At 39.2% G+C, this 20,998-nt stretch overlaps 1 protein-coding gene and 1 non-coding gene across 2 annotated transcripts in view; both read right to left on the bottom strand.

Annotated features, from left to right (window-relative positions):
• Nucleotides 1-3,675: 3,675 nt before the first annotated feature.
• The window catches only part of OPN5 (opsin 5), a 44,450-nt gene continuing 27,127 nt past the window's right edge, over nucleotides 3,676-20,998 (bottom strand). The window contains exons 6-7 of the mRNA XM_032140882.2: nucleotides 18,234-18,291; nucleotides 3,676-6,063 (exon numbers count right to left, since the gene is read on the bottom strand). Of these exons, the coding sequence (XP_031996773.1) occupies nucleotides 6,055-6,063; nucleotides 18,234-18,291 (67 nt within the window). The 3' untranslated portion in view covers nucleotides 3,676-6,054. The remainder of the gene's footprint in view (nucleotides 6,064-18,233; nucleotides 18,292-20,998) is intronic.
• LOC116460555 (U1 spliceosomal RNA) lies at nucleotides 6,492-6,654 on the bottom strand. The gene has a single exon (XR_004245852.1). It is a non-coding gene; the product is annotated as a U1 spliceosomal RNA (small nuclear RNA).

The following is a 20,998-nucleotide window of genomic DNA, read 5'->3' as shown; positions in this document are numbered from 1 at the left end:
AGGGAAGGTCATTGATTATGTTTGTCTTTATATGTCTTTGTGCAATATTATTCTGTTTCCATTAGATTGTATCACTATTTTAATTTGCAAAAATCAAATAAGAACTTTTTAGAAGTCTTCTTAGTATTTTTGTAGTACCTCTAGTCTCTTTAGGGTGAACTAAAATATGTCTACATTTTCTCTCATTTTGACATTATAACATAAGAGGCAAACTTAATTATGTGGGGAAAAATTTTTCCCCAATAAATCAACTTGCCACTCAAAATATTTGCAATCTATATGAGGCTTGTTCTGAAAAATCAGTTAAACTGTTACTTTTGGGGATTTAGCAATGGAGATTGTCAAATTTTCCCTGAATAGTATGGTGACAGTTACTGACAACAGAACTGCCAGAACCTATTCTAAAGCCAGAAAGACTTCCCACCCCTTCCTTTCCACCCTAACTTAACTCACCTTTCACTGATTTATCCTCTCCACCTCTCCAACAAACGATATGCTGCATTCTTTCACTGCTAACTTCATGTGGCCCTGAGACTTGCAGCCAGGCATCTTTTTCGCTTTGGAAATAATATATACCGTATCTTCCTATTGAGCAAGTAATTACTGACTTTTACCAGATCTCCACAAATCCCTTGGAGAGTTACCCTCAAATAAGCAAATTCCAGATACTTCTTCCTACCCATGCTATATTCTAAAGCCTCCTTTTTCCTTAATAATATTATTTGTGTGGAGTAACAACCATGCTCGGAGTATTCTGCAAAACATCCAATTAACCTCCAGTAGATAAAGCAGGTGGAAAAGCCCTGAACCATGAAGTCTACTGCAGCTCTATTACTTACTTTATGTTCTACCTGGGATGTCTTTGGATGGCAGGGGGCTCTTTGAGTCTCAACACCTCCAGGAATGAAACATGGATAGGCTGACTGACCTTCCTATGGCACATGAGTGCTTTGGACATTAACTGATTTCAAATGTTAGTGTTAGCAGGAGTTCCCTGGAAGCACAGAATGAGCATTTTTCACTCTGGATTATCTCAATCTAATTAAACCAGCCAGAAAAAAAAAATTTAACTCTTATATCATAATGACCACTGACTACTAATATGCATACTCAGAACAAGGAACCAGGTGGCCAGATGAAGAAAAAAAAATTCACCTTTCCTTCTTCCTGGTGTCATGGATCCCAAAGTCAATACTTAGTACATCTCTTAGGTTGATACTTAGGTTGTGATTGACTCTTTTGTTTTGCCCTGGCTCACTGCTCTAGGACTGGTTGATCTTCCTCTCATCAGTAAGACTGTTTCAGAAGAGCAGGTCTTGTGCTTGCACACCTAGATAGGTCAACTCCTGCAGAGTTGTTATTTGGTGCTGCCTTTCTGCTCTGGTTTTATAGCACGTATTTTTTAACCATTATCATTAATAGTAATTTGCCTAGAACTTTGCAGATTCACATATTATTTGACCACCAGAAAATATTTTAAGAATTTATTGTTAATTTCCATTTTCAAATAAGCAAACCAAGACTCACAGAGATCAAATTGTTTTCCTGAGGCCATGTTGTCAAAGGTATAAAAAGTGACTCCTTAACCCTGGTGGTCTGATTCCAGGACCAGCTCTCTTTTTACTATATCATGGTACCTCCACATATTTAATAATGTTTTAAATTTACACCTTCCTTAATTATGAGAGTGGATATAATAAACAGTGGGATCATGGTGCTTTACTCTGTGTCTCTCCTCTTTTAATCTGTCTGGAGACATTTATTTTTAATCACCTACAATGAATGACTGCTTATTATATAATTTTATGGTCCAGGTCTAAAACCTACTGAATTGCCTTTGGTAATTATAGCATGTGGAAAAAAAATCTATCACATTTGCTTACCTTGACCTACTTTAATGAAGTGATAACACTCATTATTTGCAGCCGTACGTCCAAATGTTCCCTATCTCCATGCAAGTTTGTCTCAGCCAGAATAAATGCCCAGTTAATCAGAGGTGTTTAGTTTGCCTTGCTAATGCTCTAATAATGCTGGTGCTTAATTCTCTGTAGCTATTACACAACTATCCTTCTTCCCATAATATCTTTGAAAATAATTGCATCTGTATTTTAATTTTTGCATATTTTTTTTTTTTACTCAGGGAATAATATACCAAACATGTCATCTAGAAAATAATACATTGACCTTGACAAGGAACGTGAGATAGATGGTAAATACCCACTCTTCCACCTCACCATTTGGTCCTCTTCCCAGCTATATCATGGATACCTCCACTGAGGAATCCCTGAGTGGTTCCACAGAGCCCCTCCCATCACTGCTGGGCCATGAACTGGAGCTTCCAAAACAGCCTGGGGATGACTGCATATCGCAATGAGCACTGGCAGGGTTTTCCATGTATAAAGAAGCAACGGACTATGATGGTGGTTCACAGTTTGTCCTAAGAAAACTAAATCTTTAGATTTTCCTTTCCTACCTGAAAATATGCAAAACATGATATAAATGCTAAGAGAAGCACTAGACCTTGCCTCTGAAAAATCCTGAAAACAGTATTAACACTAATGAACTCTCCACTATCAAGTAACTCTGGTTTAAGGCAGTCTCCCTTCCCTCCCAGTTCTTTGGTTCTCCAGTTTACACTAACCAGAACAAGCCAGGAGTTGGGGGAATATCCTATTTGTCAATGCAATATTCATGGTGCAGCCAAAAAAAATTGCCCTAGACATAAATATCTACATTCTGATTCCAGCTCTGTAATGAACTTCAAACCTCTGGCAAGATATATATCTTTTCTGTGTCTTCTTTGCTGAATAAAAAAAAAATGCTTAACCTAATTTTTTTTGAAAGGCATTGGGAACTTTAAGCCAATAGAGGTGAAAATAATCTACAAAGCACAAAACAATTTTTCTGTGGAAATAGAAAATATTACTAAACAAAGTTCTTAGCCTAATGACTCTGATCATGTATGTTCTGTTGTATTTTTGTTTCCCTTGTTAGCATAAGAAAATAGGAGTACAACATTATTGATTAATAATGTTTTCTACTTCCATAGAAAAAAATTGTTTTGTACCTTTTAGATGATAGAAGGTACAAAAGTTGTTTTGTACCTTTCAGATTATTCTCACCTCTATTGTCTTAGATAAACTTCCCAGTGCCTTTCAAATCAAAAAGTGGAATACATTAAAGCCACCAGAGGATGCTCATGTCATCAGATATTGTTAATACCCCTTCTCCAACTGCATAGCATGAGGGTTGGGAACTCAGGTTCAAGGGTCATTCAGACACTGGGAGAAATTCTTGCCCCTCCTGCTGTGACCTTTACCCAGTTATTTTGTATTTCTGAGCTTCAATTTCTTCATCTGAAAATGGGGTAATATGTTCATCTGTCACTCTCACCTCATAGGATTTTTATAAGGATTAAATGAAGTAATGCCCATAAAAAGCATTTAACAGCAAACCTGACACATAGTGAGTGCCTGGCAAATGTGGTAAATACTGTCTCTTAACATTTCTTCCTCACAATGTAAATAGACTCTCCTGGAAATAAAGAATTCCAGACTCAATTAAGTTTGGAAGATACTGCTTTAAATTAGTTCTTAGGTGAAGAACCATTAATGTATTCACGTATGGTACAACTCTTCAAAAAAGAGAGATGATATCTAACACTTGCCTAAAACGTTTGGAGATTAGAACACGTTATTTTTGAGGTAGTTTTGCAGGACTAGGTTTCTGGGTATAATGCTTTGGGAAATCTTGTTCTCACAAATCAGATATTCATAATATTTTGATGAAATCCCAGGATCTCATTTGTCTCAAAATAATGGGGAGAGATGGGGAAGGAAAGAAGTGGATGAGTGTCAACATGAATCACAATACGCTACGGGTTGATCATTGTTGAAGCCGGATGATGGATACATGGGAGTTCATCATAGGATTCTTTCTCTTTTGTACATGTTCAAAAAATTCCATTAAAATTTTTTAAAAGATATTAAACAAACCAGAGATAGATATATATGTATACACACATATATGTATTATATATACCTACATACATGCTGTATCTTAATACATACACCAAACTCTAAGAGAAATGGCTAATCTCCCAAGGTCTACAGACCCACTCAAGCAAAAGTAAATCATCTGCTTCTTTCACTAACTTGGCAATGAAGCTCTTCTCACACTTCGGAGCCTAATGAGGTCAACTGTGGTAAATGGCAGTCAAAGGAGAACCCAACTGGGTCATCCAGAGGCGAGTATCATCTCTACTCATGTCAACCTTCTTCCCTTCTTCCCCATAAAGCCTTTTACAGAAAAAAATAATGGAATAGAAATTATATTTTTAACTTAATTTTTTTCTGTCATATTCCTGCCAGATGTGCTACTACAGTCAAAATCAACCAAAGGTTTTGGCAGGAGGAAAAACAGAATCAGTTCCTGAATAACAGAGACTTGAATCACCAAACATTCAACGGATGTGGTACAACAGTAGTTTTGACTTGAAGACTCGTGTTCATCTGTCATTTTAGCTGGAACTGTCTTTTAGGAGTGCCAAGGTTCTAGCTGCCAGGGAATCCTAAGGACTTGCAATTGGCCTAGAACCCATTTCACTTGCCAAAGTACCTAATTTATTATATTAGGAAAATTCTCTCTCCTGATAACAACAAAATCACTAATCAACTATCACTTTTTGGCTTTTTAGACAAAAATTCTCCCTAACTTCTCTCTTGTTCTAAATGTTATGATTTTAACCATACCTCATTACTTTTTGTTATGCCCAATTAAAGGTACTTGCACATTTGCATCATGTCTTTCACGGTTTAAACTCACTTTGGCACATTAACAAAATCCTATGATTGTTTATTTAACCTTTAGAAAGTTCACAGATAGCTAACCTACCTGTCACCAAGATTTGTGTTTATGCATTAGGCATTTCCCAACTGGACCATTTCACAGACTCCTGGCTGGCCCTTCTCATTCATTCATTATGTGTTTACAATTCACACATGCTTAAGTTTGTTTCTATTCTCTAAATTTCCCCTTTCCACTCTCCCCCTGGCCTGGCATAATGACTTTCTTCTTTATGTAAGAGTTACCTTTGAAATTAAGGTAGAGTCTTCTTACTTTGTTTCTGTTGCATAGTTTCCAACAAAGTAAAAAGAAAGAAGGAAAAAAGCTATTTTATTGAATTATGGGGATAATTTCGATCTCATTTTTACCAAAAAAAATTGATTCAGGTTGTCTTAGCTTAACCTCTTATTCTTCAAAGACTTTTGAGAGGAAGCATCCCAAGGAGCTTTAAGCAGGAAAAAAAACACATACACAAGGAAATAATTCAATTTCAAGAACTGGACAGTTTCTGCCTACGTGGAACTCACATCTGGGAACCTGCAGCTGGGCTGGGGCAGTAACCTACAGATTAACTGTAGTAAGAATATTTGGGGAATAGAAAGCCCACACTCTCCTCACTGAAACTGGAGCTGGCCTGGAAAAACTTGAGAGGTGCTCAGATGCTGTGGTAAAGGCATCAGGGACAAACCCTACTGATGATGCTTCTTATCAGTGAAAGATCCCCCTGCACTGCTTTGCCAGTCATAAAAACAGATTTTCACCAATCCACACTCACCTCTGCCCAGTACATCATCTGCAATAGAACAAATCAAATTACAGATGTGGAGTGTAGCTGCTCCAGTCAGAGGCATGCCTGATCTCCTTGAATCAGGCTTTCCAGGCCAGCTTTCACAAGCCCCAGTTCAGAAGAAAGTGAGGTCCTTACTGACGAGACTGAGGTGTGCACTGCAGGATGTCTAAAGCGTGGGATTCTAGCACTCTCTAGTTGTAACTCTGCCACTATACTAAAGTGAGATAACTCAGCTAAGATACTTGGATACTCCTAGGGTGCATCATTGTTTTGATATTCCTTGTGAATTATTTTTTCCTGACAGGGTAAGCGGAGTGGAGGCGAGAAGTCAGAAAAATAACATTTGTAAGCTAATTTCTCTGCATGTGCCAGATGCTGTGTAAGCACTTCAGATGCACTCTTCACAACCAGAACATTTGTTATTCCCACTGTAGAGAAGAAAAAATTGAGTTTTAGGGTGAGGCACACAGCCGGTAAGTGGAGAAAGTCCAAAACTAAATTCAAAGCCTAAACATACCACACACACACCAAAAGAACCAGGATTGTGATGGACACTGTCACTGAGATGGCTTCTCTCAGAACCCACAGAGTCCTCTTTCCAGGTGCATCCCACCCTGTTCCCTTCCTGGATGTTCTAAAGGCCGCAATTCTAGTTCAGGCTCCTTTCTTACCTATAGAATCTCCAAAGTCTCCCAATACATATCTTGGTCTTCTACTCCTAAGCATTGCCTAGAATGAAATGCAACCTCCAAAGACTAACCTGTAAGACCTTGCAGGATCTTTTCCCTACTCACCTGTACTGCCTAATTTTCTCCCATATACCCTTCCTTTTTATTTTTTAAGATTTGTTTTTTACCAGAAGAGAGCGTGAACACAGTCCTGCACTACCACAAATTGTGCAGTAGAGTTTCCCATATTTGAAGGTATCTCAGGGATCAGTACATCTGTCCTGAAATAGATAAGGCTTGCCCTGGGAAAACAATCTTAGGAATTGTGGCATCTCCCTGCCAGGTACGTATCTTCTCCTACATACCCTTCAATCCATCCAATATAAACTTTTGTCTGTCTTCCAGGTATGACTCAGCTGGGGCTTCTGGTTATGTCCCTCCACCTCCTTCTATGCCTGAAAACTTAATCTGTTCTTCAAGCTTTTGCTCAAATAGCGCTTCCTCCTTGAAGCCAAACTATCTCTCCAACCACTGACTCTGCCTTTTCTGTTTAAGTATAAGCTCCTTGAGGGTTAAATTTGCGTCTCATTCAACATCAATATGCAGTCACATACTCGGCCACGGCCACATAACAAACCAGAGTCAGAATTCAGTTCTGATGACTCCCTTAGCTATGTTCTTTTCAACAAGTATGTGGCTTAGGGCTTTGCTGAGATCACAGCAGGATTTTATGCTATTTTCTTGTGTTATTCAGAGCAACCAAGGCCAACTGTACCCTCAAAGGTGTGTCCTTTGAAACCAGGAGAGGAAAGTCTTATCCCACTTTTGGATTATCTAGAGCAGATTAGCTTGTGGAGTTGTGAAGACTGAAGATGTCGTTTGGAGGATTTGAACGACAGAAGTAAGTGAAGGAGGATAAAAACAACCAACCAAATAACATTGTTTCACAGTATAAAAAAAACTGTAATGATGTTCATTCATGAACAAATTTTTATTAGCTCTCATGGCCAATCTGCCTACAGAACAGACTCCGTCATGGAACTACACTGCCCTTCTTGCCAGGCTCCACAGCACTCTCATTTGGCAAGACAATTTCAAATTTACATACCAGCCTCTTCATCTCAAGAAATACAAATCCCAACCAACTACTCTGGATGTGCCTTTGAGTTTCTATGGAACTAAACTGGGCACCCATTTCGAAAGTGGCTGTCATGTTTCATTTCAGAGTAAAAACCAGGAAATTTATTGAGCAAGAATCTGAATTAATCTAGGACAAAAGATAGGAAGAGTACAGTTTTGGGTGTGAGGAAAATATTCTCTATCTCATGTCAATAGCCTAAGTCATATTTTTTTAAATAAGGAAATGCAGTTCCTTTCTTCTTGCTAGCCACCATCCACATTCAATGAATAACAAACTCTTGTCCGTGTTTATTTCCAAAGTACTTCCAAAATCTAATTACCCTCTCTCTGCAGCCCAGGTACCAGCATTCAGACCCTTAACAGCCCTCATATGGACGTATTTTCCCTGGATTTCTTCTTAAAACTATCCTTCAATGCTTCTCAAACTGTGGAGTGTATAAGAGTCACCTGGAATAAGAATCACCTGCTTTTTTTTTTTTTTTTTTGAGACGGAGTCTCACTGTCACCCAGGCTGGAGGGCAGCGGCGCCATCTCAGCTAGCTGCAACCTCCACCTTCTGGGTTTAAGTGATTCTCCTGCCTCAGCCTCCCAAGTAGGTGGGACTACAGGCACGTGCCACCACACCCAGCTAATTTTTATATTCTTAGTAGAGAGAGGTTTTGCCGTATTGGCCAGGCTGCTCTTGAACTCCTGACCACGTGATCTGCCCACCTTGGCCTCCCAATGTGCTGGGATTACAGGCATGAGCCACCACGCCTGGCCTCACCTGCATTTCTTAAATGCAGATTTGTAGCCACTATTCCACAGACAGGCGGATGTATGAGGTGTGAGTGGGGCCCAGTGATTTACATTTTAACCAAGCATCCCATGAAACTCTAATATAGGTACTTCAAATGCTACATTTTGATGAGAACAAGGACAACATTGGCCTGAAACTATAGGATTTAAAATAAAAATCTTAAAACAATTTACATGTACTAAAATTGCTCACATATTTTTCCCACAGTCAACTGGAAACAGTGAAAATTATTGACTGTGATGACATAAATGTTCAAAGACCTCAGTGAATTGACTCCTTTCTGTCTCTTACCCAACTTCTCAGAGCCTCCAGAATAATACTGTGCCAAGACATTCAGTGTGCTCTTCCTCACAAGGCTCTCTCTGGTTTTGAAGACCCTCCTAGAATTTTTTTCTGGCCAACTTCCATCGGGGATTGCCTCTTCTAGCAATGTCCCTGGGTTCCATCCCCTCCCACACCCATGTGGCTTAGGAGAGCCCTCCCTGTGCAGTTTCTATCATAGCATTCCCCACAAGGTAGTGAGACTATCTACAGTTGACCCTTGAACAACACAGGTTTGAATTGCACAGATTCACTTATATATGTGAATTTTTAAAGAAACAAAAGTTACACCAAGTGTGCCTGCCTCACCTGCCTCCCCTTCCACTTCCTCCATCACTCTGCCTCTGCCACCCCTGATGCAGCAAGACCAGCTCCTCCTCTACCTCCTCATCCTACTCAACATGAAGACAATAAGGATAAAAGCTTTATGATGATCCACTTCCACTTAATGAACAGTAAATATATTTTCTCTTTCCTATGATTTTCTTAATGTTTTCTCTAGCTTACTTTATTGTAAGAATACAGTATATAATACATATAACATACAAAATATGTGTTTATCGACTGTTTCTGTTCTTGGTAAGGCTTCAGATCAACAGTAGGCCATTAATAGTTAAGTTTTGGGAGAGTCCAAAGTTATAGGCAGGTTTTCAACTACATGGCTGATGCCCTTAACCCCTACATTGTTCAAGGGTCAACTGTACTTTATTTGTTTTTCCACCACACCGTGACCTATTTTCATATAAGGAGCATGCTTTATTTTTTGCCTAGCTTTCTATATAGGAAACACTCAATAAATAATGTCTATTGGAATTTATCTTCAGATGCTATCACGCCCCCATACAACTGGTTCCCTTATCTGATAAACCAAGTTAGGATTTGATGCCCCTGGTCTAGAACCTCCCGACTCCCTTAAAAGGAATAGAAATCAGCTCTAATTTCTCATCTCAAGTGTAAATCAAGCAAGGAAATAGAATTATTGTAAGAGACCTAGAGTGGGATTTTAAATCAAGCGAGATGAAAGAAGAAATCTACATACAGAATAAATCGGTCAACCATATAGCAAAGTACTAAGAGTCACAGGCTGTAGAGGCAGACTGAGAAAGCTGGAATTCCAGCTCTTCCACTGACAGGCTGTGTGATTTTGAGCAGGCTCTATAAATTCTCTGTGCCTCAGTTTCCTAATGGGGACAAAGAATAACCCCTAAGGCTGTTAAAACAAGTAAAAAAGTAGAGCAGACTTCAGCAAAGTTTTCCCATAAAGGGCCAGAAAGTTCCTATTTTAGGTTTTGCAAAACTGACAGTCTCTCTCTCTCTCTCTCTCTACTCAAAAGGAGAAGCAGCTATAGACAATATGTAAACAAGTGGGCATGGTTGTGTTCCATTAAAACTTTATTTACAAAAACAGGCAGTGGGCCAGATTTGGCCAGAGGGCTGTAGTATGCTGACTCTTACATAAAACCAATGCTTTGCATATGTTAAACTTAATAATATTGTAGCTTTTATTATTTTGCTTGGAGGAATTTGCTTCTCAGCAAATAACTCAAGTTTCAACCCTTTATACAAACTTTAATCATATTCTCACTGTAATGAGAACACATTTTGCCTATTTGTATTAATTGGAATCAATACAGAATAAGCTGACGTCTAAGACTCACTAACTCAGAAGATTTCCTCCCATTCCTCATTTATGTTTGCATCAGAAATAAAACCAACAGGGTATTTTCTGGAATAATATCACTTCCCCTATAATTTCAACCATTCTGAAGCGCAGAACTTAATTTGAAAAACCTATAAGACACTATAATGGGAAACACGCCAATAAGAGCAGCAGCCTGACTAATGTGAATGGTTTTGTTCATTTGAAAATAATTTATATTGAATGATGAACTGTTAATAATTGTATTAAATTAAATTAAATTCTGACAACACTGAATGAAACCGAGGCACTAGACTACTGAATGTGGAATAAATTACTCCCTTTCTCCTCTCTAGTATCACATTTTTACTTATACTGTAATACATATCTATATTTCTACTTATACTGTTAATATATTTTATATATATATATATTCCTAATTTTCAGAATTACTTAGAGATTTCTGACCAGCAATTCATGGCATTGATGCCACTACCCAGGAAATTTAGGGTGTCCTGGGGTGAGTTCAACAGCCACATATTCTTGTTGTGATTCTTATTGCGGGGCTAAATTACAAGGACAGTTACTTAACCACTTCTGATATTTGCTCCAGGAGCTAAAAATAAATTTTTTTTGAAAAACAAATTTAAAGAAGCCACACCTGCCTCTTTTTTGTACCAACTTTTGCAAGCATATTTTTTTGGCAGGGTTTGTCTAGAAGAAGTTGTTGCTCTCCTCTGCCCACACAGTCCTCAGCTTATTAGATCTTCTAAATGTCTGTCTTCATTTGCAGGGCTTGGACCAGCAGCAGCTGCTGCAACCCAGAATGAGACAGGAAATTCTCTTGCTTATTGATGGTCTCAGACACTCACATTGCCTCCACTCTCCCTCTCCCTTCCACCATATTTGCTCAGCCTCAATACATTCCAGTTGCTCTGACACCTTGTCATGAGCCAGTCATTTCTTACAGTGAAGTCTGCATAATTTCCCAGCTCCCAGCTGACCTGACTGCTGATTTTCCATGCCTGCCGAGGTACCTCATCTAACAATACCAAAAATAGCTCAAAATAGGTGGGTAGGGTCATCTCTCACCTTGGAACACATTCCCATGCTTCGGAGAGATATTATCTTTGTGGAATGTGTGGTTTCATCGCCATCCTGAGCTAAGAGCCTCATCTGTGCCCCACACGCAGGCTGAACTGCAGATTGAGATTATCCTATGGATGAATGCCCTGCCAAATCCCCACTGGCAGTGAGTTTCTGCAAAACACTAGCTTGGATGTGTTTGTACAATGTTCAGGCCCAGTCCCACATTTAGAGAAGAGTGCCTGATTCTCCACTTTCTGGAAATGTCGTGAGTCACTTGCTGCTTCAATGCTATTATTCTTCTTGACTTCCAATCATTTAAGTCATTTTATCAGCCTGGTCTCACACATGGCTTTGCTTCTACATGGATGGAATGTCAAAATGTGTAGATTCAGATCTATTCGGAGCAGTTTGAATAAATCCCACATGCTTGCTGACAAATTTGGCTCATTTTTCAAATGGATTAGGTGCTTTTTTCCCCCTCTAATTAGATTTTGTTCATTTTATTCATTTGGGTGTGTATATATGTGGATCGGGCAGCTATTGGAAGTGAATGCCACTTTCAAAGTAGAAAATACTTAGGTAAGTGTAACTCTTGGTATTAAGGAAAATACCCTTCTTTCTGAACAAATTATCTCTAAGTAGTCAATCCTAATATAGCTGTATCCGAAGAAATGCTGACTCACCCAACAGCTTTATTTTCCCCTTCCCTGGTTTCTTGAAGAGGTGAATGGGCCTTTGTCCCTAGTGTTCCACTGGAGGCTGTCATCTCAGAATTCTCCCCGCAAGATAGCTGATGCCATCATCTCCCTTTGTCCTGAGGGTGAAACATACCTTAGAGAGTGTCCTGCTCACAGATCCCCAGTATCCAGGGATACTTTCAAGACTCCAAGTCCTTGCTCTTACACAGCTGCCCATTGATTAGGGTACTATTTCTCAGGACACCTCTGACTGTGACCACATCCAATGGGAAAAGACTTAAAAACACGTTAGTCTTAACAGAATCATTGACTTAATCAAATTCAATGGGCAGCAAAGTCATCTTGCTAAATTACAGATTCTGATTCAGTAGTAGGTCAGGCATGGGGCTGAAGTTCTTTTTTTCTAACCAGCTCTCAGGAGATACCCAAGCTCTGGGTCTGCAGACTACATTTTGGGTAACAAGGATTTAAACCACCCTATATTACAACAACATCATACACAGACATTAACGAGTTTAAACTCCTAGATAAGCCTCCAAAATGGAATATTTTCTACTTTAAATACACTTTTATGTATTTAAAGTCAGAACTAGAGGTCTTGATAACTGAGAATTTCTGTAACTGGCATGAGCCTCAGTGAGAATTTCTGTTTCTGCCTGTATTCCAGAAAAAATCTATAGTAAGAAGTTGTGTTCCCATCTCAGCAAACTGTCTAGTGGAAGGCTGAATATCTCGACCCTTTCTTGAAAGCTAAACAGGCAAGGTGCTCTGACCCCCTTCTCCATCTCCAGCATGTCTCCCCGATGACTCCCACCGGAGTGGAATAAATCTCTATTCTCTTTGGTCTCTTGCCACCTCCAGTCGTGGCTCAAAAGGGCAAATATCTCTCATAGCATCTGTTCCTAACACTACAAGTTTCCTGTGGCAGAGCCACCAGTTGCTATTTCCACAGAATCTTAGTGTGTTTCTCACTTTCTCAAACAGCTTGAACATCTCCCAGATCTATGGTGACCAGACATATTGAGAAATGTCCTCCTACCTCCTCAAGAACAAGATTCACATCTATCACTACAAAACCCGCTTGGAATAATCACCTATTTCCTCGAATAGGGATGATAACAATAGTTTCCTTTTAATTTATATTTTCAATGGGCCAGAACTGTCCTGAGAATCTTACAGATGATATGTGAATCACAACAAATCCTAATGAGATGAGACTGTCCCTATTCCACAAGGAGGACAACCAGCGACACTGAGAGATCAAGTAATTCGCCTTCACAGCTGGTAAGTGACGGCACCTGAGTTTGAGATCAAGTCTGCTAATTCTGAAACTGTACTCTGAACTTCTATGTTGTGTCTCCAATGCTCTAGGTATTGTTTGGAAGAAAATGTTGTAATCCACACTGCCCCAAATCACCTGGCCAGCTCCATTTTGCTATACCCTGAGGAAGACAACCGACTCAAGAAATTTTCCTTTTCTCAAATTTTCCTTTTCTCAAACCAAAAATTCAAACACCCAAAGATAACAGGAGAACATTGGCCTGGCAATGATTGAATTCTGCTCTAGAAGACCTTGCAAAAGCCCTATATTTCTCTCCTCATCAGGGGAACAGAGATATATGCAAATCAATTCCCAGGACCTCTCCTGATATTTTGCAGTTTCTCTCATCAAAGTAAACCTATAGGTCTTCATCTAAAAACTATTACAATTAAAGTATTTACAATATACAGAAAGGTCAAAACTTTGCCAAAACCCTCAAATCCCTAAGGAACTAAAAACGCATCCTCCCCTTCTTTTGTATCTTCCAAACATTCAGGACAATGTATATGGCAGGTGCTTAAAAGTGCCTGAATGCAAAGCTGAATGAGTGAATGCAGTATTTGCCTATGTAGATTTGGCCAATGTTAAAACCAAAATAAAACAAAACCAACAAAGCACATGTATACCTAAAAGAATTTTTTCTCTCACGTATGTTTTAAGTAATAGTTGCCTGTCTATTCCAGACCTCGTGGTTCATGTGAGGGTATATTTGTCAGGCTAAGGAAAGAGGGTTCAAAGTAATTGAGAAAAGCAGTTTGAATGATAATGGTTTGATTCAAATTTCTTAAAGTATTTTTAGAATATATCCCATGTAGTCCCATAACCTGATGAACAAATATGCTGAAGGTTAAATCATTTAAAAATCGTAGAGAGTCACAGTGGTGACCAGGAATTTTTGCAATATGGCATCCAATAATAGCATGAGGCAAAGTTTGTACTGACTGAGGGCATGCCCTTAAATGTGTTTTCTTAGCAAATTCCCTGTGGGTCTTATATTTCTTGCCTTTTGCCCCATTTTAACAGAATGGTCAACCCTTTGACCTCCTGGACAATGAGGTCTGGCTCCCTCTCTACAAAATTAGTTATTGAATCAAAGACTGATGCTATCTCTGCTAACCTTTTTTCTTTAATGACATATATCTTCATTCTATATACAATGTTCTCTGACATTTTGGCAGCCTTTAAGACATTTCATTATGCCGGCATCATTGATCCCTACAACAGCCTACTCATCAGCTAGCTCTGACTCTTCCTCTTTCCCTCTCCTTTCCTTTGTCTTTTCTCCCTCATTTGCACTAACTTAATGGAGAAGCATTTTTATTCGTAGATTTGTGGCTCAGGTTGCTAAAGGTCATTAAAGGCAATGGTGGGAAATTAAATGAGATAGATTTTTGTAGTTACCATTTCAGTTCTAAATAAGCTTAATGCTTGATTCTTTCAGGGGTGCAAACCTGAAATTACATTTCTAAAAGTCAAAAACTTGGATTTTACTGTGAAATATATTCTTATTGCTTCATTCTACTTGGGAAAACTTAAAATATATTTAGATTTTATGACAATTCTTGAAATCCAACTTTCCAAGTTAGTAGGGCATTTCTACTCTCAGTTTCCATTTTACAAATTTATTTACTCATTTATTTGTTAACAAGATAGGCCATGTTTAAATGAAAGTCCAGGGATCTAGGAGTTTACATTCTTGATTTAATACTCTAGCTCATGTTTCCATATCTCCCCCAAGTCATTACTTGTTTGATTTCAACCATTAACTTTCCAAGTGTCCTTTATGCATCAGGTACTGGGCCAGTTATGAGAACCCAAAGGAGAACAGCCATAACTACAAGTTCAAAGATTTTGCAGTCTTTTTCATAACCCTCCGAGACATAAAATGCAATATATCTTTTTTAAGCTAAAATTGAATTTGTAGATGTGTTTGAGGTCTGTATAGAGTTTTCTCAAATCATTGGAAGCCACTGGGGAAGCAAAACCCACTCAGGAATTTATCCACTGACAGTCTCATGTACATGAGCCAAACTTCAGTGACTCCTTGCTTTTTCTTCCTCCATTCTACCCCAAGGACAACATCTCTATCAATTCTGGTGCCTCCCAGCTCTCAGAGTAGTACCCAAAACAATGTAGAACCAAAGCATGGAGGACTTAAATCATATTTTTCAAATTGATAGCAGATATTAACTCTAGGATCTCCTCCAAAGCTCCTACAATTTAAACTCTTTTTTTCCTTTTCACTATGCTAATTTTTCTTATACATGCATTTATAAAGCCATGTTAAAGACCATATTCTGGTGAAACAGTTAAATGAGTCTATTTTTAAACAGTTAAACTATCTGTCTTCAGGGACGTTTGTACAATGTTAATGTTAAATTCCACCTTCTAGACAAATCTACACCAACCTGAGTGTTCTTTTCTCCTTTTCTTACCTCCACCGCCATCCATCATCCACTTCCACAATCATCCCCTCACACAAAAGAAGAAGAAGGAGAAAAAAAAAACCTCCTTCACTTCACTTTCTTCAGGTCATTTAAAACCAGCAATTTCTCTTTTAGCATTCTTGTCCTACCTGCTTCACTCTGCAACTCTATAATCTATAATCGTATCATTATAATGATATAATGATATAATCTATATATCATTCAGTATGACTTTAGATTATTTTAACTACCTGTTTTGAATATCTTTACCTATGTTGCAAATGCTCCGCGTTCGATATATTCTAAATATAATTCACTCTCTCCCCCATCCCATTCGCTTTCCCGTATTTTTCGCCTCTGTAGATACCATTATCTACATTATGTCCTAAGCAGATAGCCCCAGGTTATCCTCAACTCTTCTTATCTGTGTAATCAATTACCACTTTTTTGTCACTTTTTAAAATATTTTAAACCTAAATTTTCATCTTCATTTTTATTGCCATTTTTTAATTCAGGCCTCATAAGTTGTAATTTTGTTATAAAGCCTCTTAACTGGTCTGCCAACCTCTAATCTTGATTCCCCACTCTCATGCAGACAATCCACCTTCCACACTGCCACCGGACTGGTCTTTCTTCCCCAGCCTAAAATTGTGAATGGTCTCCCTATCACTGTCATGGTAAAATCCATATAACAGCATAAACAACAAGGCCTTTGGAGTCTGATTTGGCTCCTGCCAGACTACCACTCTCAGCTCCACTTCTGACCACCACCACTCACCTTAATAATAATAAGAGCAGTTGTTAGCACACAGGGGTGCTTCTCTATCACCGGCATAGTGCTAAGTGACTTATGTGGATATTATTTCATAAGTCTCACAATGACCCTGTGATACTATTGTTATTATCCTCGTGTTTCAAACTTGCCAAAGGGCACAGAGGAGGGGTGCAAACCTGACTGTGCTTTACAGCTGTGTCCACCTCTATCTGACGTGCCACATGCTCTCACACCTCTATAATGTACATGTCTGCTAAAAAGTTCCTTGCCTCTCTATTCTAATGACAATTCTGCCTCTTCTTTTCTCCAGAATTTGATAGGCAGGCATAAGCCCCAAGCAGAGTTGTTGCTTTTTGTTGTTGTTGTTGTTGTTGTTGTTTTAATCATAGAGCATATTTTCCAACATCTATTTGGCATTTATCATAAACGAATGACACACATCAAGTCATTCCTCATCCCACACCCCTGACTGACAAAGGACAAAGACAAAGGAACTGAAGGTGCCATGTACTGAGGTTGAGCCTTGGAGGAGGGTATGATTCTCTACAAACCTTCAAGTGGAAGGAGTGGAGAGATTATCAATGGTGTGAGTGGGGCCACCCTCTTCCCCTTTTCGCTGTTCTTGCTGGCAGTTACCAGTAAGGCAGAATCACAATTGATGAGCAAGGCTTAAGTTCATAGCAGAAGGGGAGGTAGATGGAATAGAGAAGCATAGAGAACATCTGTCTAGTCATTTAATTAAAAGAACTGCAACGTAGATGGCCCTGCTTATCAGATTAGGAGAAAAGATAATAGACAATGGGTAGAAAACCTATTTGGACATAGTATCTACATGCCTTCTCCTTCCAGTAGCTTTTAAAGGGCAGGAATCTGTCTTTGAAATCACTCTATCTCATTCATATCTACGTCTCTTTACCTATCTGCCTCAAAAGGTGTTTGTTTAAAAAAAAAATGAACAAAAGAAATAACAAGCTAACAAAGAGCAAAGAGAAGAAACAACACTTACAAACACCCATCTTCACTAAATTCACTTCTTAAGCAATTACAACTCATAATGCCCTGTTACATCCACTGTTTTAGTAAGTAGAACTTAATGAGAAAACCCACGTGGGTAAAATTATCACCAGAGGAAATTACAGTTGTCTTCAAATTTAGAGATACAGGAGAGTTTTCCACTGAGTGTTTAAGGCAAAACCGATTTCCCCAGAGGACTCCTTTGTGGAATCACTGCCATCAGAGTATGAACCTCCCCCAACATGAAAAATGGCTGTGAGAACCAAAGTACCTACCAAAGAGCCATGGCCCAACATACATGATCGTCCACCTAAATGAGCCCCAGAAACTGCCTCCCTAACCCAACATTAAGAAACAATAATGACAATGATGTAATAAAATTAAATAACCCCCTAATATAAAACTTCTCAACATTTTTCTCACTATCTCACACTCAATTCTGTTTGGCATGACAATAGGTTTTAAAGTACGAGAAAAGAAAGTTCCAGGGACGTTCATCCTGATAATATTCCTTAAATTAGTATCCCGTAATCTAGTTTCCATTTAGCCATTGGAATTTCCCAGCAACCCCTGGCTTGAGGAAAACTGTACAAAATATAAAAATATAATATAAAGACAAAAGTGTGGCCACAATCAAATGTTTACAGCAGTGAAGAGGCAAATAAGTGAATACGTGTGTCCATAGTGATGCTGTATCCATCTTCATACCTCTTCATGAATTTCCAGCACAGCAGAAGACTTCCTGACTGTGGTTATGGTGTGCAGCCTAGATATAGGAGAAGAAAAATGCAATTTAATATCTACATATACACACACATAAATACATATACATACATATGTATGTGTCAAACTTGACTACCATGAGGATTATGTGCACAAATCTTGAATTAGCAACAGACAGAAAATAATAATTCAATTTGAAATAGTCAAAGTCAATGAATTATTTGGGCAGAGTTTTCCAAAAACAAGCCACTCATTTACAGCACATTTCGTGTGCCATCATGAGTTTCCTGTTTTCTAGAACAAAATTAATTGCACACCTACCTGCACTATATACGTAGGCCCTTCTGATTCACCTACTGAAGGAATGTTCTTTATGAAGACAGCATTGCAAGCCAAGGCGGTCATGGGAGGTTTGATTATGATAGCAATGCCAGAGTTTGCAGCTTTGTTCTCCCTTGTTATCTTCACTCAGTACCAGGAATGCAAATGACTCCATCCTTCACTGCATACCCCCAATCAAATGTTTGAGCCCCCAGTGCCTTTTGAACATTTCTTCTCTATTTGAGATAGGCCTAGCATCTGCAGCCTCTTTCCCCTGTCACTGCCCATAGGTGGCCTCACTGGTCTCTGTGTAGGCAAAGGCCTATGACTCCATGAGCTGTACTGCCAGTGTCTTCCTTTCTCAGCCTCTGGTTCCTTAGCTTTCAACAGTGTACAAGAGAGTCATCTGGGAGAGGTAAACAATTAAACAACGGAAGCTCAGGACCAATCCTGACAAAGCCAGATCTTTACAGATGGGGCCCAGGCAGCAGTCATTTTTCAAAGTTCCCCAGGTGTCTCCATTACACAGCCAGGGTGGAGCAGTGCTGTTTACAAAATATGGGAGACTACATCTGGACACCCAGGTGTAGGAAAGAATAACATTCCAGAAAGAGCTCTTGGCCACATTTGTTTCCTTTGGTTCACCAACTTCTACCAAAATCTCAGGGGATTCAATTCAGGAGGAAAAAACGAGTTTAACTTTTTTTTTTTTTTTTTTTTTTTTTTTTTTTTTGAGACAGAATCTCGCTCTGTCGCCCAGGCTAGAGTGCAGTGGCCCAATCTCGGCTCACTGCAAGCTCCGCCTCCCGGGTTCACGCCATTCTCCTGCCTCAGCCTCTCCGAGTAGCTGGGACTACAGGCGCCCGCCACCACGCCCGGCTAATTTTTTTTTTTGTATTTTTAGTAGAGACGGGGTTTCATCGTGGTCTCGATCTCCTGACCTCGTGATCCGCCCGCCTCTTTCTCCTGCCTCAGCCTCTCCGAGTAGCTGGGACTACAGGCGCCCGCCACCACGCCCGGCTAATTTTTTTTTTTGTATTTTTAGTAGAGACGGGGTTTCATCGTGGTCTCGATCTCCTGACCTCGTGATCCGCCCGCCTCGGCCTCCCAAAGTGCTGGGATTACAAGCGTGAGCCACCGCGCCCGGCCGAGTTTAACTTTTAATAGACTGTTAAAATTACCCAAATTTATTTCCACAATCCCATATTCGATACATTAGCTTTATTATTTGATTTCAAAATATTTCCCAAGAGGGTGTCCCCTTATAAGCAAAAACATTTCAGGGCTCAGAAAAGAAAAGAATAAGGATATTGATTAATCCAGTTTAATTCACTTGTTCTGGTTTGTGCAATAATTCTAAACTAGCTTCACATCACTTAATCTTGCTCTGCAGTCCTGCACATTACTCACTTGCATAGCTTCTTAGTAACAACAAAGAGAAATGAGGTTTCTTTTTGGCTTCTTTGTAAAGATAAAAAGAAACCTCTGGTGGCTACCATCCACCCTTCTGGTCTTCTCTGAAGCAGCCCCTTCTAAAATCTATGACTCAATATCTCTTCAGCATTCCTTCCACAAAGAGGCTTGCACCGAAGGGCTCCTCACTGCTTCAGCTCTACCGCCTGCTTTTTCCCCTGAAAGCTGACCCTCCAGAGAAAAGAAATAGCACTGTCCTCCTCCAGCAGAGCAATTGCTATATTTCGTATAAACAGCTAATAGGAACCAGTGAACCGAGCTGTCTCTTGCCTGACTGATTTTCCCAAAGGTCCATGGCCCTAAGTCACTTTCTCCCACATAAATTTCCCTCTTCCCATTGTTGAGTATTGAATATTTATGGGCTGCTCACAGTTGTGAGTGAATGTACAGAACACAGAGGCAGTCTGAGGCAAAATTATGAGGTATGTGAAATTTGCTTGCAGTCATTCCTGTCAAACTCCCATCTCCTTCAGATGAAGAAGTGTGCCATTACTTTCTCCCACAACTGCTCCATTAAAATTATTCTCTCTATCTGCATTTGTAACAAAATGTCAATAGCCGATGAGGACATAGTGTTATTACTTCAGAAAGAGATGCGTTTTAGCATTTGGATTTAATCATTCAATTCAACAGCAAAGGCAGTAACCACCAAAAAATATGAAAGCACTACTAACAATTGTCCCTTAGATCTTTTAACACATCAATTTTGCTTAATTCTACAACTTCAGGAGATGGGTATTGTTACTGTTTATTCCAATTCTAGGCTCTATGTAGTTAATTCGTTCAAAGATATAGAGCTATTGTAAACATATTGTAAACAACTGAACATTAAATACTGGTCTTCTATCTTCAAATTGTGTATCTCTTCCCCTGTACCACAGCAATAATGATAATACTACCTTTTATTTGTGACTTTTTGTCATCTTTTCATTTGATCCGTAGTGAGGAACCTAAAG

This window comes from Hylobates moloch, unplaced genomic scaffold (assembly GCF_009828535.3).
Source record: "Hylobates moloch isolate HMO894 unplaced genomic scaffold, HMol_V3 SCAFFOLD_20, whole genome shotgun sequence".
Taxonomy (NCBI): Eukaryota; Metazoa; Chordata; class Mammalia; order Primates; family Hylobatidae; genus Hylobates; species Hylobates moloch.
The sequence above is the reverse complement of the archived record's forward strand: the minus strand, read 5'-3'. Positions and strand labels throughout refer to the sequence as shown.